This window comes from Sus scrofa, chromosome 12, assembly GCF_054392235.1.
Source record: "Sus scrofa isolate SSC_HxYL_T2T_F1_AM1 chromosome 12, Sscrofa_HxYL_maternal_Yorkshire_Landrace_v2.0, whole genome shotgun sequence".
Taxonomy (NCBI): domain Eukaryota; kingdom Metazoa; phylum Chordata; class Mammalia; order Artiodactyla; family Suidae; genus Sus; species Sus scrofa.
The window spans coordinates 48,969,556-48,989,155 of NC_139394.1; the positions used below are offsets into that span (position 1 = coordinate 48,969,556).

Sequence of the window (19,600 nt, forward strand, 5' to 3'; positions counted from 1 at the left end):
CGCTGCGGAATACTCTTGGGGGCTCCTCCCTCCGCCCTGATTGGGTGCTATGCCTGCCCGGCCTCACAGTCTCAGGCCCTGGCCGCCTGGGGGCGGAGTCCGGGGGTGGTGAATGTGAGTTTACCGCCCGAGATTGCTGGAGGGCAAGCGGTGGTCTAGGGGCGGCGCGGTGTCGACTTGCAACCCAGCTGAGAGGAGAAGCGCCACCAGGGAGGGTGAGAGCCGAGTCTGCCCATGCCCTAGGGGAAGGGATGGACGGGTCCTGGGCTGAGCCAAGAGAACCCTACCCGGTCCTGGGGAAAAGGCGTGGGACGGCGAAGGGAGGTGGAGACCTCAAATCCTTTGGGTGGGTGTTAGAGCCGGTCTCGGTTTCTCGGTGGTGAGGCGGGGTACGGGTTGAGGAAGACTCTACAGTGGCCACAGAGAGGTTGAGTCTCGCTAAATTTCCCCAAACCCTTTGGCTGAAGCATGAGATTTACACGCTTGGATTTACACCCTTGGATTTCTGCTAGATTCCCCCCTCTGTAGGGGATCGGCTCCTCCTCTCGCCATGCTCCGTGTGATGGGTTTCTCGGACCTTCTTTCCTTAGGACCCCACTTCTATCACCGCCTTGTTTGTTTGGCCTTTATTCGGCTTGGGTTCCCATTAGCTTCACCGAGCGTGACACGGATACGCCCCTAGCATCCCCAAATACCCACACACAAAGTCCGGAAGGAAGAGCACTGAGGCTCTCAGTGGAAACTTCATTCTCACTGGAATTACTTTCTGGGGCGTCACCTGCCACAGGATTCCAGGAACCCATTGGCCTGGGCGGAATCTGAGCGGGTGGAATCTGGGCTGATGTCATCCATGGGCTCAAAGCAATTGCTTTGTAGGAAAAAGAAGAGATTAGCTTGGATTTGTCTTCCTCTGTTGGCAGCCGCTGTTAAGGGGTGGATTTATTCCTTTGGGGTGGGCGGAGGAAGGTAAGGTGACCTCATACCATTCAGGTTTACTTACGGATTGGGCAATCCGCTGGTGGGGGCTCATCTCATCCCTACTGAACCAGCCACCAGAGGAATTCGGCATTTCATACAGCACCTGCTCTGGCGCTTCCTTGGACTCTCTTCACAGGGACCTACCTAAATCTTTTCAGGGACAATTTCAGTCTAACACACTGACATATTAAATACTTCAGAATGTGCATAGCATTCTGCTAAGCACATTTCTGGGTTAGACGTAGAGGAGATGATGATGAAATGAAGTCATTTCACTTTTTTTTTTCTGACTCCATCACCACCACTGTAGTCCAGGTCTTCATCCTCTCTTGCCAACTCTTCCTCCGTCTGCACCCTTACAATCCATTCTCCTCACAGCAGCAGAATGATCGCAGATTCTGTCACTCCCCGGCTCTAAACCCTACACTCAATGCCACTGCAATTAGTATAAAACCCAAACTCTCCAATATGATCCAGCCCATTTGCCCCTTCTTGCTGTGCACCAGCCATCTTGCCCTTATTTCTGTTACTAAAACTTGTGTCTGAGGAGCTTTGCACTTACTATTCTGTAAGAGCATCTCTCTGGAATGCTCTTTCAGACCTCAGCTGGAACGTCACCTACCCTAAGATGCTTTCCCTGATTCCCCATCTAAATTCGTGCCTCTCTGTAGTCACTCTCTTATCTCTGTTTTATTGTCTTTATTACATTTCTCACCTTCTGGAATTACCTGCTCATTTATTTATTTTCTTGTTTGTTGCCTGTTTCTTCCCACTAGAACGTAAACTCCCAGAGGCTGTGACTTGTTTGTTCACTTCTGTATCCCAGGCACCCAGCACAAAGCAGGAGCATAATAAATGCTAATTCTTATTAGTTTTATTCTTGGTAACATTATCATGCTTCTTTGAACTTCCTGAAGGCAAGGACAATATCTTTTCATCTCTCTCTCCCCACTACTTAACCTCGAAGGCACACGATATTGTTTTATTGCCAAATGAATTAAATGAGCTGATATATATTAAATGCTTAGAATAGTACCTGGAACATAGTAAACACGCAGAGAATGTTGGCTGTTTTTTTTTCTTTCAGTGAATGAATTTTAGTGTTACTTTAGAAAACCAGGACATATGATGTAGAATCCAGATCGCGAGGGGTGACCTGGGTTTGCCCTCCTCTGCTTTCCTCCCGCCTCCCTCCTATGAACTCCTCTTAACATTTCAGTTTTCAAATCACCTACTGTATTTCAAGTTATCGTCTGGCCTTTTCTAGCCCTTTCTCCCCATTCTTGTTGGGCAGGAAGAGAGAGGGCTGGGGCCCCCCCCCTTAGGAAAAAGAACCAAAAATAGCTATCCTGTCGTTGTTCTAGCCTGAAAAATGGTTTCAATTTCAGGAACTGGGGACAGGGCTGATGCCAAAAAAAAAGGGGGGAAGATCAGGAAACCCCGACTGGAGCTCAGGTGACCTCTGCCAGGAACACTGGCTGGCTCCCTCCAGCCTGGCTCCATCCATGCTCTCCTAAAGCTGCTTTTACTTGCCTGCCCGAAGCCAGACTCTGGGTGATGTCAAAGGAAGCACTGGTGCGGGCTGTGCTGCTCTGGAATCGCTAGAGAGGAAGTGCATCCTGTCCCTCAGACTCCTGGGAAACTCCTAGGCTGGCTGGATTCCAGTAGGTTTGGCTTCAAGTCTTAGGTCTTGGGAACCTTGAGAAGAAAACAGCTGAATCTGACTGGTGGGTCCTGCCCAGCCTGTTTCTGGAGCTGTCTCTGACTAGCTCCAAGGGTGTGCTTGTCCTCCCTGCTGCCCAGAGCTGGTGAGGCAACCAGCCCTGGGTTCTGGAAGGCTGTGCTCCCAGACCTGATTCCTGGTGCCATGAAGAACAGCAGGAATGTCCTCTGCCATTACCTAGGGCCTTAGCCTCTGCCAGGGAGTCCTGGGCTCTTAAGGAGAGAATGACTAATGGTCAGTGTTTCTCTTCCTGTCCCCTCCTGGCTGAGGGACCCTCTACTGACTCCTGTCTCCTCTCCCTTCTCTGCTCACAGCGCTGAGAGTATGAGGCTCTGGCCTCCACTGGCCACTCACTCGTGACCCTTCCACCACGGCGGAGCCTTCTAAGCCAACCTCCTGCCGTGTGGTGATCTACCTGCAGCGGGAGATGTCAGGGGATACCTGTCTGTGCCCAGCCTCAGGGGCCAAGCCCAAGCTCAGTGGCTTCAAGGGTGGTGGCCTGGGCAACAAATACGTCCAGCTCAATGTGGGTGGCTCCCTGTACTACACCACCGTGCGGGCACTAACCCGGCACGACACCATGCTCAAGGCCATGTTCAGTGGGCGCATGGAGGTGCTGACCGACAAAGAAGGTGAGGCGCTGGGGCTCGTTGGGCAGGTGGGGAGGGAAAGCGTTCCTGAGGAAGCGACTTGAGGGCAAGGCTTAAGCCTGGCAGATCGAGACTCTAGATTCTTTTCTCCTGTTCACCTAGTGCAGGACTCCTTCACCTGGAGCTCTTAGAAGAGCTTCAGAATTCTTTGAAATTGTACACAGAATGTTGTGTGTTTACACGTCTCCCAGAGAGACAACCCATACTTTTAAAATATTCACAGAGGACTAGATTCTCATTGGAACTGTGGCCATAGTGACTTGGCAACGGGCAGAAGGCAAGCAGGGCCGGGTGGTTTCTGTGTTGCCAGGAGGTGGGCCTGAGGGGTCTTGAGCTTATACCTTTGGGTCCTCTGCAGAGCCTGCAGGGCCGGCGTCTGCCCAGTACGTGTGGTTCTTGGTTTCGGGGAGGAGGGTGAAGAGCAGCCATGGACCTAAGAGCTAGAGGTTACCTGTGGCTTCTGTTACCCTGTGCTGTGGGCTCTGTGCACCCCATCAGCTGCTCCCTGCTCTGAGGTACCCTCTGGGGCCCATCTGAATCCCTAGGCTGGATCCTCATAGACCGATGTGGGAAGCACTTCGGCACCATTTTGAATTACCTCCGGGATGACACCATCATCCTCCCTCAAAACCGGCAAGAGATCAAGGAACTGATGGCGGAAGCGAAATATTACCTCATTCAGGGGCTGGTGAACATGTGCCAGACCGCCCTGCAGGTATGGAGGCCGCGACAGGCCAGGCCGACGAGGTCAGGATCCCCCCCACCTTAGGGACCTAGGGTCCAGTTCCTGGAAGGCCACGTGGTGGGTGTGATTCACGGGTCCAAACCGAGTTAGACACACCAGGTGTCGCCCAGGCCGAGTAAGCTGGCAGCCAGTTTGTAAGGTGACGGACTCAGGCGGTATGACGAGGCCTGGCCTCTAGTTCATGTCTAAGTATCTGGCTTTTAGATTTTCTAGAAACGGGGGTCCGCTTTGCCAGCTGGGGCCTCCTGATCTCTGTCTGATGCCTCCTCAACAAGCAGAGGGTGGCCATGGCAGAGGGGCTCTGACGGCTCCTGGGGAAAGCCTGGCTAAGCCTGGCAAACAGACGATCTTAAGAAAGACTCTTGGCTGTGTGTGTCACTCTGTCACCCAGGACAAGAAGGAGTCCTACCAGCCTGTGTGCAACATCCCCATCATCACATCCCTGAAGGAGGAGGAGAGGCTCATCGAGTCATCCACCAAGGTACTGGGCCCTCTGAGGGGTCTCCCAGGGCTGCGGGCCGCGGATGTCGGGCCCCTGCCTGCCCTCACACTCTCTTCCCTCACAGCCGGTGGTGAAGCTGCTCTATAACAGAAGCAACAACAAGTATTCCTACACCAGGTAGGGGGGAGCGTCCTGGCAGGCAGGGTAGGCGGCAGTGCCCGGGGAAAGGCTGAGTGGACAGAGATTGGGCAGCAGACCCAAGGGAAGCCACCTGCGCACCTGGCACAGGTGGCACAGGGCTGGGTCTCAGGAGGAGAACAGAGAGTAGAGGGAGATGAGAGCTGAGGCATTTGGACCTCGGTGCAGGGCCCTGGCAGGGATGTGGAGGAGACAGAACACGTAACACCCCTTAACATGCGTCATGTAGGGCAGCCGGCTAGGTGTTGTCCCAGCATTCTCATATGGGGTGGAGGAAGGCTGGGCGCCAGGGGGCTGGGACTCTCCTAAGCCTTTACTCTTCACAGCTGGGCCAGTGTCCCCCTTGTCCCCCAGTGTCCTCTCAACAGGCCACAGTTAAGTATAAGCAAGAGGCTGCGGGCGTGGAGACTCAAGCCCTCTCAGTGACTCCCATGGGCAGACATGTGCCCAGTGTCACCCCCACAGCAAGGGAAGAGGTCCTCCTGCTGTGATGGCACGGGCCTCCTTTGTCCTGGGCCTGATGAGAGACCTCCCTCCCTCCCTCCGTTCTCTCTGCTTTAACTTAAAACCAACTCACTCCTTTTCCTCCCAGGCCTCCAACCCCAGAGGGGGCCCCAAGACCCTTTCCCTCCTTGTCCCTCTAGCATCCTGACTCATCCTCATCTCAGGAGCATGACAGGGGAGGGGAGGGGAGGGGAGAGCCTGGCCAGCACCCACCCCTGTGCGGGGGCCTCACCGGTTTTTCAGCAACTCTGACGACCACCTGCTGAAGAACATCGAGCTGTTCGACAAGCTCTCCCTGCGCTTCAACGGCCGAGTGCTCTTCATCAAGGACGTCATCGGCGACGAGATCTGCTGCTGGTCCTTCTACGGGCAGGGGCGGAAGCTGGCAGAGGTGTGCTGCACCTCCATCGTGTACGCCACGGAGAAGAAGCAGACCAAGGTATGGGCTTCCGCCTGCACGGGCGGGGCAGCCCCAACTGGCCCGCTCCCCACAGGGCGTGTGGTCTGCTCTTTCCTAAACTGGCTCAGATGGTGCTGGGCAGGGACAAAAGCCAACACACGGGGCTCAGGGAATGGCTCGGAACTCTGCTCTGGTCAGCTGAGAGGCAGGGCCTTCGACCAGCAGGGAACAGTCTGGTGCCACAGGAGGACCAGATCTTTGGAGTTGGACCAGTTCAGATTTGAATTCTGGTCCCACCATTTATCAGTTTTCTGACTTTGGATGAGCCATTTAAACCGTCTGGGCCTCAGTTTCCTCATTTGAAAACCTAGGAATGACAGTATGAATTTAACAGGGCTCTTTTGAAAATAAGACAGCTCTTAGGAGAAGCAGTGCAGGGCAGTAGAAACAGCCGTTCAGATCTCGTCTCTGGCCTCTGCGGGCTGGGCTTTCCGGCTCAGAGGGCTTAGCCTCTGCAGTGGCAACACAGTGCCAGGCTCACCTGAGGCATTTGATAGGAGGTATTTAACACAAACTTGGCTAAGTCACTTTCTCCAGGCTGCGAGCAGAGGGTGCCTCCCTGGAGAACAGCTGCCGGAGCAGGGGCTGGGAACCCATAAGCATGTTTTGGAGGCAGCAGAGCTTTGCTGGGAAGGGCAGCTCCTGGGGGGGAGAGGTGTGTGCACATGACGGGCTCAGAGAAGCCAAGCTTTTAAAGGTGTCAGGCTCTCTGGTAAGCATTTTACATCTTTCATGTAATGTGCACAGCAAGTCTCTGAGGTAGATTTTAACATGTGAAAACTGAGGCACAGCAAGGTTAAGCCCAGGGCTGCATCCGTACCTAGGCCTGACCACAGAGCCAAGGCCATAACCTCTACACATCCTAGTCCATTGGTCCGGGATGGAAGGGGAAGGGGGAGGGACTAGTCTCCTGCCTCTTTAAGGCCCTGGGTATCCCCACCCTCCCACCAGAGACAGAAAGCCATGTCTCTTGAGAGAGTTCTGGAGGCCTTATGGAGTCAGCACAGGACCATGGGGCCCTGACCTGCTTCTCCCTCTTTGGGATGAAACCTGATTCGGTCCCTTGTCCCCCTCTCCCCAGGTGGAATTCCCAGAGGCTCGGATCTATGAGGAAACACTCAACGTCCTACTCTACGAGACCCCCCGAGTCCCCGACAACTCCTTGTTGGAGGCCACAAGCCGAAGCCGCAGCCAGGCCTCCCCCAGTGAAGACGAGGAGACCTTTGAACTGCGGGACCGCGTCCGCCGCATCCACGTCAAGCGCTACAGCACTTATGATGACCGGCAGCTGGGCCACCAGTCTGCCCATCGCGACTGACAAGACCCTCTGGGAGTCAGGGCACAGGACGCCCTGTCTCCCCTCCTATGGAACCCTGTCCCTCAGGCCACCCCACGCTGCTGCTGGCTGGGTCTCTGCTCCAGCACCGGGAGGCATGACAGGCCCTGCCTGGGAGATCAGAGGGCCTGAGCAGGGGAGGGACCATATTTCTTCACCCTGCTCCCCTGAGCACTTCGGGATGACCGAGTCCTGGCCCCTCTGCTCAGCATCTCCCTTCCTGCCCCCCCACCCCCGGAGCCGCCGCCAGCCCTGGGCTGAATGGACTGACCTGCTCACCTCCCGCCGACAGCATTCCCCTTGGCCCTTTGCTGAGCCCCTCTGCTCTACTCAAGGGCTACTTTAGGCCTCAGCGGAGGCCCATGGGGAATGGGTTTGCTCTCTGGGGAAGGTGGCTTCTGGTGCTGTGGAGGCCCATTTCTTACAGGTGGGGCTCCTTTTTTCCTAAGCTGTTTAAGCACAGGCTTGATGAGTTTGGTTTTTTAAAAATAATCTAGGGAATGATTAGTTTTAAATCTAATAATGAGAGGACTGGGTATTTCTGCTATCCTTCCAGGGTTAAGACTCTGGATAAAGCAGACCCTTGGTCCTTTCGATACCTTTGGGATCTGCTTCTTTAAGCACTTTGTACTTCTACTCAGATTTGGATTCTACCCTGACCCACATTTTCTTTTTCTGAACCTAATTCCCTCTTCCCTATAGAATCAATCTGAGGGAGGGAAAGAAAGCAATAAAAAAAAAGCCTGGCTCTGGCTTTATCAGCCTGGCCAAGCAACCAGCCCAGAGAGCACGGAGGTGGGAAGGGTGTGTGAATTAGGACCTTTGGTGCTAATAACACCCCTATAAGAAAGCATGTTTTACCCCCACATCTTATACTGACATACTGACTCCTAGGGTCTCACATGACTGCTGTCTTTGGTCCTCTTGCCTTTGGCTCCAAGGCATGATGTCCTTACTTACTGTAAAGCTGAAGAGCTGTCACAGGGGCCAGGAGCAGGAGCTGCAGCAGGACAGCTGTGGAGCCTGTGGGCACTGCACCTGCACACCCACCAGCCAAGATCAGCAAATGCAGAGCCCAGGATTCCCCATAGCCCTGTGCAGAGGCGGCTGTGCTTGGCCGTGAGTCCCCCGACCCCCATTCATGCTGTTGGTTTTGTGTCCTTGCTGGGGATGGTGGCTCTGCCCAGTGGTGAGTCCCTGAACACAGGATGATGTGAGGAGCCTAAGCTCCTTGAAAGGTTTCTTCATGTCCTTCTTGTTGGATAACTTGGCTGTGAAGATGCCAGGCACCAGGTCTTGGCCAAGGGTGCAGGTTCCTCTTCAGGGCTTTGGTTTTCATTTCTTTCTGTTTGGCTTGGCCCTTGGGAGGCTGCTTATTTGAATTCTTTTCGAGAGGAATGCCAGGGAAGGAGCCATTCAGCCAGCCTAACAAAGCAGCAGAGCCACCTACTTGGTCAGGAAGGGACAAAGGTTATCAAGTTTGTATCTCTTGACTACTCTTAACTACAGCTCAGCGGCTGCTCAAGGCTGACCCCATAGAGCCCATGGGCAAATGCCAGGCTGGGGTTGGCAGACACTCACAAGGACCTGAAATGACATGATGGAGGGGTCAGGGAAATATGACTCTAATCAGGCATTTTACACCTGTCACAATCTTGAATGTCTAAATACCTTCAGGTGAGGCACCGTGGTGATCAGCTACGAACAGTTCTTCCAGCTTTCACCGAGGAACAAGATGAAGACAAATCCGTTCCTTTGGCCAGATTCCAGCTTTAGCTTTATGGCTTTCCCACAGAGACTGGAATGCTTCTGCCTGAGGCCACTGGCCTCTTTCCTCAGCCCTTTAATACTCAAAAGTCCCAGCTCCCCGTTGAGGTATTTTAATGCTTGGCCTCTGGCCTCCCCAGCCCTGTAGCCTCTCTTTACTGCTCTGACATCCAGATCCCAGTGGTGAGAAGTCTCTGAGAAAGCACAGTAGTCTGGGACTCTGGGCACTTACTTCCTTGAACTAAAAATATCTCCTTCGTCTTAAAATACTAACATTGAACTCACTGAAGTAATCTTTGCTTTTAAAATCAGACTGTGGGGTAAGGGTTTGGGGAATTTTCTTTTGAGTTTCTCCGCCCCACTCAGAAAGCAGCTCTTGGCTGTGTGAAATTTTCAGCTCCGAGCAGCCCAGGGGAGTGTAAACAAAGTGTGGATGAAGGTCAGACCTTCCTGTAAGTTTCTGAGAAAACCAGAAGCCTGCTAACCACACAGACCAGTACTTGGTTCTAATCAATCTGTCACCTGACTGAGGTCTGCCTGAGGGATGGCACAGGTTCTGGCAGGAGAGAACCTCTTTGTCATATAACTACAATTCTCTGTTGCTCAGCACAGAGATGGAAACAAACACTACTTTCTAATAAAATTTGTGTTACACTGCCGTGGTACAGAGCCGTGCTTACAGTAAGTACAGCCGGTCAGCTCACTGCTGTGGCCATAACTCTTGCATTTCTGTTCACTACCTGACCCTACGTTCTTGCTGCGTCCTGTGTCCCACTGCACGCAGTTGCCCTGCAACCCAGGCTCCCCCTGGCGGAGGATTAAGGACAACACTAATAAGGCCTCAAACTGAGATTTAATATCAAGTCAAGAAAACAACCTCTGTAAGGATCACTACGGTGGCAGGGGAGCAGGAAACCTAAGAATCGGGGCAAAAATGCAGCACATTTTATCTCTGGCTCTTGGAGAGCTGCAAGCAGCTCAAAAAGTAGCTTGGCTTAGTCACCGTCCATACTTAATGCTCCCTGGCTGGGTTTCTGCATTTGGAATCTAGAGGCTTAACACCCGTGGCTGGCAAGCCCACTGCTCCAGGAAACCCACAGACTTGCCTCACTCCTCTCCCAGGCCCAGAGAGGCCAATAGTTGGCCAGTGCTTAATGCTGAGCCACTCTTTTGACCCTGATGCTGGCCTCCAGCTCTGCACCTGGCAGGGGGTAAAGAAGAGGACAGGAGTCCAGTCCAGCCCCCACCTCACTGGCTGAGTGACCTGGGAGACATCGGTCAATCCCCAGCCTCAGGAAGGAAATGGATACCCCAGTAGAAGGGGCAGCCTCCTAGAAATGCAGTAAGGAAAGCAACCAAGGGCCCTCACCAGGTCAAAAAGGGAGCCTGAGACCCTGGGGGCAGAAATGGCGAGGGTGGCCAAGCGTGCACTGGTTTATTGACCAAACCTCACATTCTAAACAACTTGTGTAACAGGCTAGGAAACTCCCCAAGGCCTGTGGCAGCTGAACACAGAGTTCCTGATGGAAAGGTTTACGGGAACACAACATAGGCAGGGCTTACAGGGGAGGCCAATCTTGGAGGAGTCCTACGTGGGGCTGCTGGAGAAAACAGGTATGCTCCACCCACCAAAATTAGAACCCCACAATCAAATGGTGCATGTGATTAAGAGATCCCCTGTGGCCCGTGATGGAGAGAGGTCTGCAGCAGTTGTGGGATGAGAGCTGTTCTTCAGGGTCTGAGTCTGGGTGCTCAGGGTCTCGGCCTACCAGTGAAGGCCTGAAGGTGGTGTCTTCTCATCTTTATTGCTTTCGAGGGAGAAAGGAGGGATCCGAACATCAAAGTGGGAACCGTCAGGCCTCTCAAAGCGGAACGTGCCCCTGTGGGTCAGAGAGAAACTGGTTTAGAGGGGGGGCGGTTTAGAAGGCACCTAAGGCAAGCTGGGCTCTCTTCTGCCTGGCTCATGCCAGGATGACAGTTCCAGAGCCCCAAGAGCCTACCCTGGCCGTACATGAAAAGAAGAAACAAATGTCCTGATCATGGCCCGCAGATGCATCCTCCGTAAGCTACGCAACTACATTTTCAAGATAAGGGGTAAAGCACCAGGAAAAAAGCCAACTACGTGGGCAGCTCAGGGCAGAATCAAAGTCACCAGGCCACGTGACCCAAGTCCTCAGTCCACAAAATCACAAGGAACTGGAAAACAACAGTCAAAATCAGACAAGGCCCACATAACAGAATAGCAGATAAGGCTCCACCTCAGAACTTCACTTGGCCCAGGGGTAAGGGCAAGCTCTGAGCTCTCACTTCTCTAATGTGCAGTGTCCATGGAGTTGGGCTGCCCCTGCCCCAGCACGTGCTCACTCACCACATGTGCCCGCTGGAAGCCTGCAGGGAGACGTGGCTGCTGTACTGGAATGCGGGCTGCTCCTTGGATAACACTGGTTCCTGTGAGGGTTCAGGCAAAACAGGTCAGGCCAGACATGACCCCTGAACCCCAAGGCCACATGCTGTCTGCCTATTAGTCAGCCTGGATGCCCCTCAGGCCTCCTACCATAACTGCTGACCAGCTCCTCCTGCAGCACAGCCGCTAACCTGGGCCTTTTATTCTGACCCTGGGAAAGATCATCTAGACGTGCCTGAGGTCACTAAGCAAAGATGCTAAACCCAGGACCTACTCTGTAAATACCCCTTCTGGCATCCATTCACTGAGCGCCTAACTGCCGGGTGCCATGTGCTGCTCTGAAAACGTGTTGACTTAACTTTCCTGGTAATCATAAAGTAATGGGTGTGACCCCCAATTTAGCAGTATGAAACTGAGATTTGGGTTAAATAACTTCCCCAGAGTTATGCAGCCGCGAGTATACAACACAGCTGGCATTTGAAACCAGACTAACTCCAAAGCTTCGTTCTTTCTACACCGCTTCCCAAGTCCCTGCTAACATGGATAAATGCTCTTGGATGTGGCCCCTTCTCCTGACTTTATTTTTCAGGAGACAGGGTGGGATAGCACAAGAATTGCAAAATCAGATCTCTTCAAGGACCAGCAGAGGACTCACGAAGGTAAAGAGGCAGAGGAAGGACAAGGAGTGGGGGCTGGGGGGGGGGTGCGTGCCCCACCTAAGGACACTGGAATTCAGATTTTGTAAAAGGCACTGTGCCGGCAACCACAAGCTTTAATGTCAGACTTACTTGGATTTAAATCTGGGCCCTACCACTACTGGCTACAGGACCATGGGCTAGTTAGGTAACAGTCTGTCACTTCATCTGTGAAATGGGTTGTAAGAAACCTCTCTCACAGGGTAGTTATGAGGTTTCACCTTCAACAACTCGATGCTTTCATACACGGAGCCTCTGTCCCTAACTCCAGAGGAAGAGGAACCCATGCACCAAGCCTCTGGGCCTGCTGGGCAGGACCAGAAACTGGGCATTATTGGCCCCAAGATGCTCACCCTGCCCACCACCCCTCGGCCTCGCACTGTCTCCAAGGTGCCAGATAGACTGAATATCCTCCAGTGTCGCTCCCGGAGCTGTACCACGTCACTGTCGAGGTTCTCCAGGCGGATGCAGTAGCGCCACTGTGGGGGTAGGGAGAGTTCACATCTGAGGAGGAGCAAACCTGGGGCTAGCCTCCTTGGAATTCTAGGAGAGCAAAGGGTAACAAAGGCCGACACTGGCATTGCGCAGGCCCCACCTCCCACCCCGGAGCTACACCCCCCCCCCACCCAACCTGTCCCTGCAGGTACAGTTCCTGAGCTCCCTCTGAGAGAGACACTCACCCAGTAGACATGGGAATTCTGGGCCTCCTGGGGAAAAAGCACAAAGAATTTCAGTCCCAGAGGGCAGGACCAAGCCTACTTCAACCATCTCCAGTGGAGTAGATGTTTTCCAGGAAGGTTGCCAAGACAGAACAAAGCCACAGATATCTGTGGGTTGATGATGTCTGAACTATGGCCAACAAGCCCAGAAGGAGGCAGCCACCCCTGGGTCCATCGCTTTATCCTATCCAGATCACCGACAGCGGGACGCCAATGGAAAGCAGCCACAGGGCTCTTCCCTTTCTCACCACCTTGTCAGCAGCGCCCCCGCCCCCACCGCCCAATGCCCCCACCACCACTACTGCCAGCCCAGGCTGCTGTCCTCCTTCTTGGTCCTCCCAAACCCTGACCTTATTTCAATACTCGAGATGCGATACATTGGCCTCCCCAACTACCATGAGCTCCTGGAAGGCAGGTACAGTGTTGCACTTTTATCTGTATTCCTGGGACTCAGCTCATAGCCAAGCAAGAAACAGCTCAATAAATATCTCACTAATGCATAAAAGTGAAAAGATAAGCCTACAGTGATTTAAGTATCTGTATATTCTTTTTTTTTTTTTTTTGGTCTTTTTGCCATTTCTTTGGGCCGCTCCCTCAGCATATGGAGGTTCCCAGGCTAGGGGTCGAATCGGAGCTGTAGCCACTGGCCTACGCCAGAGCCACAGCAACACGGGATCAGAGCCGCGTCTGCAACCTACACCACAGCTCACGGCAACGCCGGATCCTTAACCCACTGAGCAAGGGCAGGGACCGAACCCGCAACCTCATGGTTCCTAGTCGGATTCGTTAACCACTGCGCCACGACGGGAACTCCCGTATATTCTTCATAATCATGGCTCCCTTTGAGCTGGAGGAGGAGGAAGAGTTGGCCTGGAGGACTCTTTCCTGGCACTGAGACCCTCCTTGCTCTAGTTCTTGGTGTAGGCCGTTGCCAAGAGGCTGCTCAACTCCAACCAATACCTGCACCACTTGAAAGCAGAACCACAGGCTCATGGTTCAAATTTGGAACCCACGGCAGCAGTCACACTGAGGACACCACATAGAACCTGGGGACCTAACCCCGCGGGAAGGTACCAGGCTGGGCACATACCCTCATGCCCATGTAGAAGGGGATGACGGTGACACGGATGTTCTCAGTTGTTTCACGGTGGACATCGGAGAGCTCCAGCCAGGGATGATTCTTCTCTTGCCAGGCCCGTAGTGTCTCCCGAGCCACAAAAGGGGGTGCTGGGGCAAGAGACAATTGGTTAGTCCAGGGCATTGCACCCGCTTTCAAACTGCCTCTCCTAGAAAACCCTTCCCAGGAGTTCCTGCTGTGGCGCAGTGGGCTAAAAATCCGACTGCAGGAGCCTGGGTCACTCTGAGGTGCGGGTTTGATCCCCGGCCTGGCGCAAGTGGTTTGCTAAAGGATCCGGCACAGGTCACAGCTGTGGCTCGGATTCAATCCCTGGCCCGGGAACTTTCATGTGCCACGGGTGCAACTATAAGATTTAAAAAGAAAAAAAAAAAAAAAAAAAAAAGGACAATCCTTCCCAGGGGTGGGCCAGGTAAACAAGACACCCAAACGTGAGCAACCACATAGGCTGGAAGAAGGCAGAGCCACCTGCCAAGAATGAGCCCTGAGGAGGCATGTGACATTAGGGGAAGAGGAATGGACTGGAAGTGAGAGCCCTGGTTTCTGGACCTCACTGTGCCACTACCGAGCAACCTTGAGTCCCTTCTCCTCACCCCTGAGCCCGTTTCATATCTGTGAGGAGGAACTAATAGCCAAATACCTGACAGGTCTAAACAGGAGGCTAAATAAGGTTGTGGAAACACAGCTTTGAAACTGCTTCTGTGATATCCTCTTTCAAGGGAGGACCCTCCCATTCCAGCTTGCAGTTATGACAGAGGTTACCTTTTGTCTGGTCATACAGCAGAAATCTTTCGAAGAGCTCGTGCTGGATGGGAACCTGATCAGTGGAGCTGTAGGGGAGGATGTCTTCATGGCTGACATAGTCCAGACCTGAAAGAGAGAGAGAGAGAGAGAGAGAGAGAGAGGGGGAGGGAGGGAGGGAGGGAGAGAGAGAGGGAGGGAGGGAGGGAGGGAGGGAGGGAGGGAGAGAGAGAGAGACGCTCAATGTGTGTGTTGAGGTCGGGGGTTGAGGGGTTGAAAAGAAACACCATTCCTGGCCTGTCCCAGTGTCGGACGACCCTGCACCATCGCTCTCAGCATCTACACTCCCTCCCAGCAGATTAAAGGACATCAGAAAAGCATTAAAATCCTTTCCCTGAGACACACCAGGCCCCTCATTGGTGGGTGCCCCTCATCGGTGGGCGCCCCTCAGACGCTCCTTACTCACCCGGGATGGCATAGAGGGCCCGGCTGTCATCATGGTTAGCCAAGAAAGTCACAGCTTCTGTCTGAGATCTCTGAGACTAAGGCAAGAAGTGAGTCAGAGACTTTTTAGGTCACCATCCAGAAGGGGGCCCAGTCTGACCCAGCTCCTTCCCTTAGTCCCCGTCGGGATTCAGGCCTTTCCCATGAAAGGAACCTCAGGCGCAGCTGCCCTGCTTACTTACTATATGTGGACAGTCTCGGGCATCAATCAGCACCTGATAGTAAGTGTGAGTTTTGCCTTTCACCTCCTTGGAGCCGTGGCCGGCAGGATTCTCTGCTCTATGGGGCAGGAAGAGAAGCCCAAGGTCACCTCCTGGGAACCAGAAGCAGTGCCTGCCCCAGCTGCCTACCACCTCCTTATCTAAACAGACTGGGGCCTGAACTGAAGGGGCTCGCCCTGGCCAGCCACTCCCCAGTCAGGGCCAAGCAATGGAGTATGGCATAGCTTACTCTCTAGATGCATATGTCATTTGTCTTACTCTCTAGAAGCATCTTAGAAGAAAGGGGCCATGATGAAAAAAACCAAACTGCTGCCAAAGTCCCGGGACACTAAGCATCCCATTCTTCTCACGTCCCAGGGGCTGACTGTGATCATTTAGCGGAGCTGGGCCTTTTTTTTTTTTTATGTACTCTAGTGATGATAAAGAGATTACCAGAAAGAGTCTAACTGAACATCAAGAAATCAAGAAGCCTAGTCCCCCAAATGCCCTCTGGGGTGCTTACAATGCAAACTGAGACTGCCTTAGGAGAAAAACCTGGGAGGCCTAAAGGAACCCTCTGCCTTAAGACTGTCCCTGGCACGCAGCACTTTTGTCTCCATGGGTATTAGTGCCAACAGAGTGTTTGGCTCTGTTCCTGAGGCCCAGAAGGATGCTGTCTTCACTGCTGCGAGGTCAATTACATTTGACTGCCATGAGTCAGGCTTCCTTCTGAGGCTACTGTGAGGCACAGTGATAGGAAGACTTACTTTTCTGGAGCTGCAGAAGCCACATCCCGGTCATACAGTCTGGCCTGCCAGGGAAACAGGACGACACCTCGGTAGCCAAAAACACTGTGTAGGAAAAGCTGGGAGGAAAGAGAGGCCTCAGTGAGCCTGTGGTCCAGCAGGTCCATCCAGGTGGGGCCCAGACCGCTAAGTGGCACAGGTGGCGGCAAACCCAGCACAAGGTCTTGCTACACTTTCCCTGGAACTCGGTGATCCACCCAGACTGACTTTGTAACATGCTCACTGCCTCCTCACTTCATCCTTCAGGCCACAGCTGAGGCTTCTAGGAAGCCTTTCCTCCACTGAGCACAAAGTCAGAAAATTGACCGTTTGCAGAGCATAATCCCTTTCTAGACTGTCTACTCCATAAAGGCACTTTTTTTTTTTTTTTAGGGCCACACATGCAGCATGCAGAAGTTCTCAGACTAGGGATCGAATTGTAGCTGCAGCTGCAGGCCTATGCCACAGCCACGCAGGATCCAGGCTATGTCTGCAACCTACACCACAGCTTATGGCAATGCCGGATCCTTAACCCACTGATTGAGGCCAGGGATCAAACCCACATCCTCATGGAGACTAGTCAGATTCGTTACTGCTGAGCCACAAAGGAACTCTGTCCCTTTTTTTTTTCCTTTTTTGTTTTCTAATTTAAGACTAATGCATTACACTCAGTCCATTGCAAGCATACAGGGAAAAAAGACTGAATAAACGAAGAGTCCTTCTTGGACTTCCCATTGTGGCTCAGGAGGTTAAGAATCCGACATTGTCTCTGTGAGAATGAGGGTTTGATCCTGGCCTCACTCAGTGGGTTAAGGATCTGGTGTTACCACAGGCTGTGGTAAAGGCCTGCAGCTGCAGCTCTGACTCGACCACTGGCCCAGAAACTTTGATATGCCACAGGTGCAGCTGTAAAAAGAAAAAAGAAAGGTCCTCCTTACCTACAAAGGGCCTAAATCCATCTCAGTGGATCTGGCAAAAAGCTGACACAGAAAAAGAGCCTCACATCCACAGCTTACTTCACTGCAATCATTTCAACTATGACAAAGCAACAAAACGCCAGGTTTGCTTTTCCAAAAGCTCCCTCCACTGGCTTCCCACAATCCACTACATTAGATGATTCTTCAGCAACTGGACTCTCTCCTCAATATAGTCCAAACCATCTCTGTCCAGACTTGGAAACAAAACCCACTGACATATGAAATGCATTCAAATCCAAGAAAACAGAAACCCCACCTTTAAGAAAATTTGTGATTCTGGTCTGGCACCAAACATCAAGGTAGAAAACCGTAATATTCAGGCCTGTGACCAAATCTGACCCTTTCCAAAGCAGAGCACACTGTGAAAACAAAAGAGGACCCAGGAATTCCTGTTGTGGCTCAATGGTTAACAAACCCGACTAGTATCCATGAAGAATTAGGTGCAATCCCAGGCCCTGCTCAGTGGGTTAAGGATCTGGCGTCACCATGAGCTGTGGTGTGGGTCACAGACATGACTCGGATCTGGTGATGCTGTGGCTGTGGCGTAGGCCAGCAGCTGTAGCTCCGATTTGACCCCTAGCCTGGGAAACCTCTATATGCTGCGGGTGTGGCCCTAAAAAGACAAAAAAAAAAAAAAAAAAAAAAAAAAAGAAAGAAAGAAAGATTTAAGAAAGAGGACCTAGCTCAGCACTCACCTGCCCAGTCTCATATTTTCCATTCTGTTTTGGCACCTCAAACACACCAACGGTCTCCAAAACTTTGCCTTCTGGTCGGTTTCTGATTCGGAAGGAAAAGAACAAGCAACTAAAAAGCTAAGAAGAGGAGAGTACTAATCCATCAGAAAAAGCCACTAGATACTTGAGGGGTCAGGGCAATGACAGCAGAGAAGGGCTGGGGCAGTGGGGCCGACTCAAGGAGGTAAGGGTCCTTCCTTCCCACTTTCTCCCTTTCCTCCTTTGAGGTCCAGCTACAGATGCCTCTCTGGTTTCCCAGACAACTTTCTTCTCTCTTGACTCTCAGAGTTCCTCATATCATGCCCTCAGACTCTGCTTAATTGTATCCCTTGCCTCCCTTTCTTCCCTGACCCACCTTCCTGATCTCCGAAGGCATTTTAACTGCCATTCCCACCTTGCATTTCAGTTATCTGTGTTCCTGTTTTATCTCCATTAGAAACTGTAACTTCCCCAGGAGCAACGCCTGTGTGATTAGCCTGTGCTCCCTTGCAAAGCCTGGTATAAAATGGGGTGCTCAAAAAAATACTTGTTTTGGAGTTCCTGTCAGTGGCTCAGTGGTTAACAAACCAGAGGAGTATCCATGAGGACATGGGTTTGATTCCTGGCCTCATGCAGTGCATTAAGGATCCGGCATTGCTGTGAGCTGTGGTGTAGGCCGGCAGCTGAGGCTCCCATTCGACCCCTAGCCTGGGAACCTCCATATGCTGCAGGTGCAGCCTTAAAAAGACAAATTAGGAAAAGAAAAAAACAAAACAAAACAAAAAACCTTGTTTTGTGTTACAAGTCCATGTCCATCTCCCTCCCTCTAAACCTGCCCATGAAGGGCTTCATCATCTCTAGATTTGCAAGTGTACTACTCCCTGCATTCCACCTAGATTTACTTTCTCAATCTAATTTTTGTTTAGATTTACATCAATTTTCACAGGGGTCTTAAACTGCAAATAGCTATCATCTCTCCCCAATACCAGCGTATAATCTCAGCCACTCGGCTCTCACAATGACCTCTCTGGACATTGCTTTTTCTAGGGGCCCTTCAAAGCCCTCTTTTCTATCGTGGCAATGTGAACTTCATGCTTCCTCCCACTTGATCCACCTGCTCAAATGTGATCTGCCTGGCCCATCCTTAGAGACACTTGCTCACACAACCCCACGCCTGGAAACCCCCTTCCCCAAGTCACATAAAGAGGAAAATGTGTCCCTAAGGTTACACTGAGCGCAGACTCGGGTCCAGTTTCCCACTTCTAGCATCTTTCTGAGGCAGGCCTTGACCCAGTCACGGGCTGGAGGTTCAAGTCAAAAGCCCTAGGACTTAATTAAAAGGCTGCCCACTAACAGCATTCGGGAAGGTAGGGTTCGTTCTGGGGGGGTTGCTGCTTCCCCCTCAGAGTCAGCCCTGCACAACCCAGCGCTCGGGGCCGCACTCCCGTCTCTGCTCTTGGCACGCGTCCAAGGCAGCGCAGGTCGCCTCCCGGCCCGCGCCCTCCCCCGGGTCGAACTTTCGTCACCCTCAGCTGGCCGGGCCCCCTGGCCTCCTCTCTGACCCGAGACACGCTCCCTGGGCTCCGGAAGGGCCCCCGCGCTCCGTCCCTCACCGGGACGAGAGGTGCCTCCGCGTCGTCGTGGTCGCCGCTGGTGTTAAGGCCCCAGCTCCACCCGCTGCACACAGCGGCCTCGGCCCACGAGCCCCGGTCAGCGACCGGGACCACCAGCGACCGCCCACGGTCAAGGCCCGCCGGGCCACACAACCCGCCATGTCCCGCCCGAGTGCCCGCTGGGCTGCTGACACACAGCCCGACCCGCGGCCGGGCGGCGTTCCGCCCCCGCCCCACACTGCCCCGCGCCGCGTCCCCGCCCCCTTGGCCCTCCGCCCCGCCCAACGAGCTCAGAGCTGCTTCCGGCGCAG

General features: G+C 53.0%; 2 protein-coding genes across 2 annotated transcripts; one reads left to right on the forward strand and one right to left on the reverse strand.

The window, feature by feature from the left end:
* Window positions 1–145: 145 nt before the first annotated feature.
* TNFAIP1 (TNF alpha induced protein 1) lies at window positions 146–9,462 on the forward strand. The gene is made up of 7 exons (XM_003483067.5): window positions 146–215; window positions 3,016–3,333; window positions 3,897–4,066; window positions 4,488–4,577; window positions 4,663–4,715; window positions 5,484–5,679; window positions 6,782–9,462. Exons 2-7 carry the CDS (start codon window positions 3,129–3,131, stop codon window positions 7,016–7,018), a joined length of 951 nt encoding a protein of 316 aa, XP_003483115.1. The 5' UTR covers window positions 146–215; window positions 3,016–3,128; the 3' UTR covers window positions 7,019–9,462.
* Window positions 9,463–9,637: 175 nt separating this feature from the next.
* Window positions 9,638–19,529, reverse strand: POLDIP2 (DNA polymerase delta interacting protein 2). The gene is made up of 11 exons (XM_003358174.6): window positions 19,290–19,529; window positions 17,659–17,740; window positions 15,969–16,066; window positions 15,184–15,280; window positions 14,964–15,039; window positions 14,519–14,626; window positions 13,712–13,848; window positions 12,583–12,609; window positions 12,256–12,381; window positions 11,172–11,251; window positions 9,638–10,683 (listed from the first exon to the last, which is right to left on the reverse strand). Exons 1-11 carry the CDS (start codon window positions 19,448–19,450, stop codon window positions 10,569–10,571), a joined length of 1,107 nt encoding a protein of 368 aa, XP_003358222.2. The 5' UTR covers window positions 19,451–19,529; the 3' UTR covers window positions 9,638–10,568.
* Window positions 19,530–19,600: the final 71 nt, after the last annotated feature.

Excerpts from the sequence above, each read along its gene's own strand:
- POLDIP2 (XM_003358174.6), bottom strand. The coding sequence starts at position 19,450 with ATGGCGGGTTGTGTGGCCCGGCGGGCCTTGACCGTGGGCGGTCGCTGG. Across the intron at positions 13,849-14,518 it reads GCTGTATGACCAGACAAAAG|CACCCCCTTTTGTGGCTCGG; the intron begins GTAACCTCTGTC and ends CTCTTGCCCCAG. Across the intron at positions 12,382-12,582 it reads AGAATTCCCATGTCTACTGG|TGGCGCTACTGCATCCGCCT; the intron begins GTGAGTGTCTCT and ends CTACCCCCACAG.
- TNFAIP1 (XM_003483067.5), top strand. The coding sequence starts at position 3,129 with ATGTCAGGGGATACCTGTCTGTGCCCAGCCTCAGGGGCCAAGCCCAAG. Across the intron at positions 3,334-3,896 it reads GGTGCTGACCGACAAAGAAG|GCTGGATCCTCATAGACCGA; the intron begins GTGAGGCGCTGG and ends CTGAATCCCTAG. Across the intron at positions 4,716-5,483 it reads AACAAGTATTCCTACACCAG|CAACTCTGACGACCACCTGC; the intron begins GTAGGGGGGAGC and ends CCGGTTTTTCAG.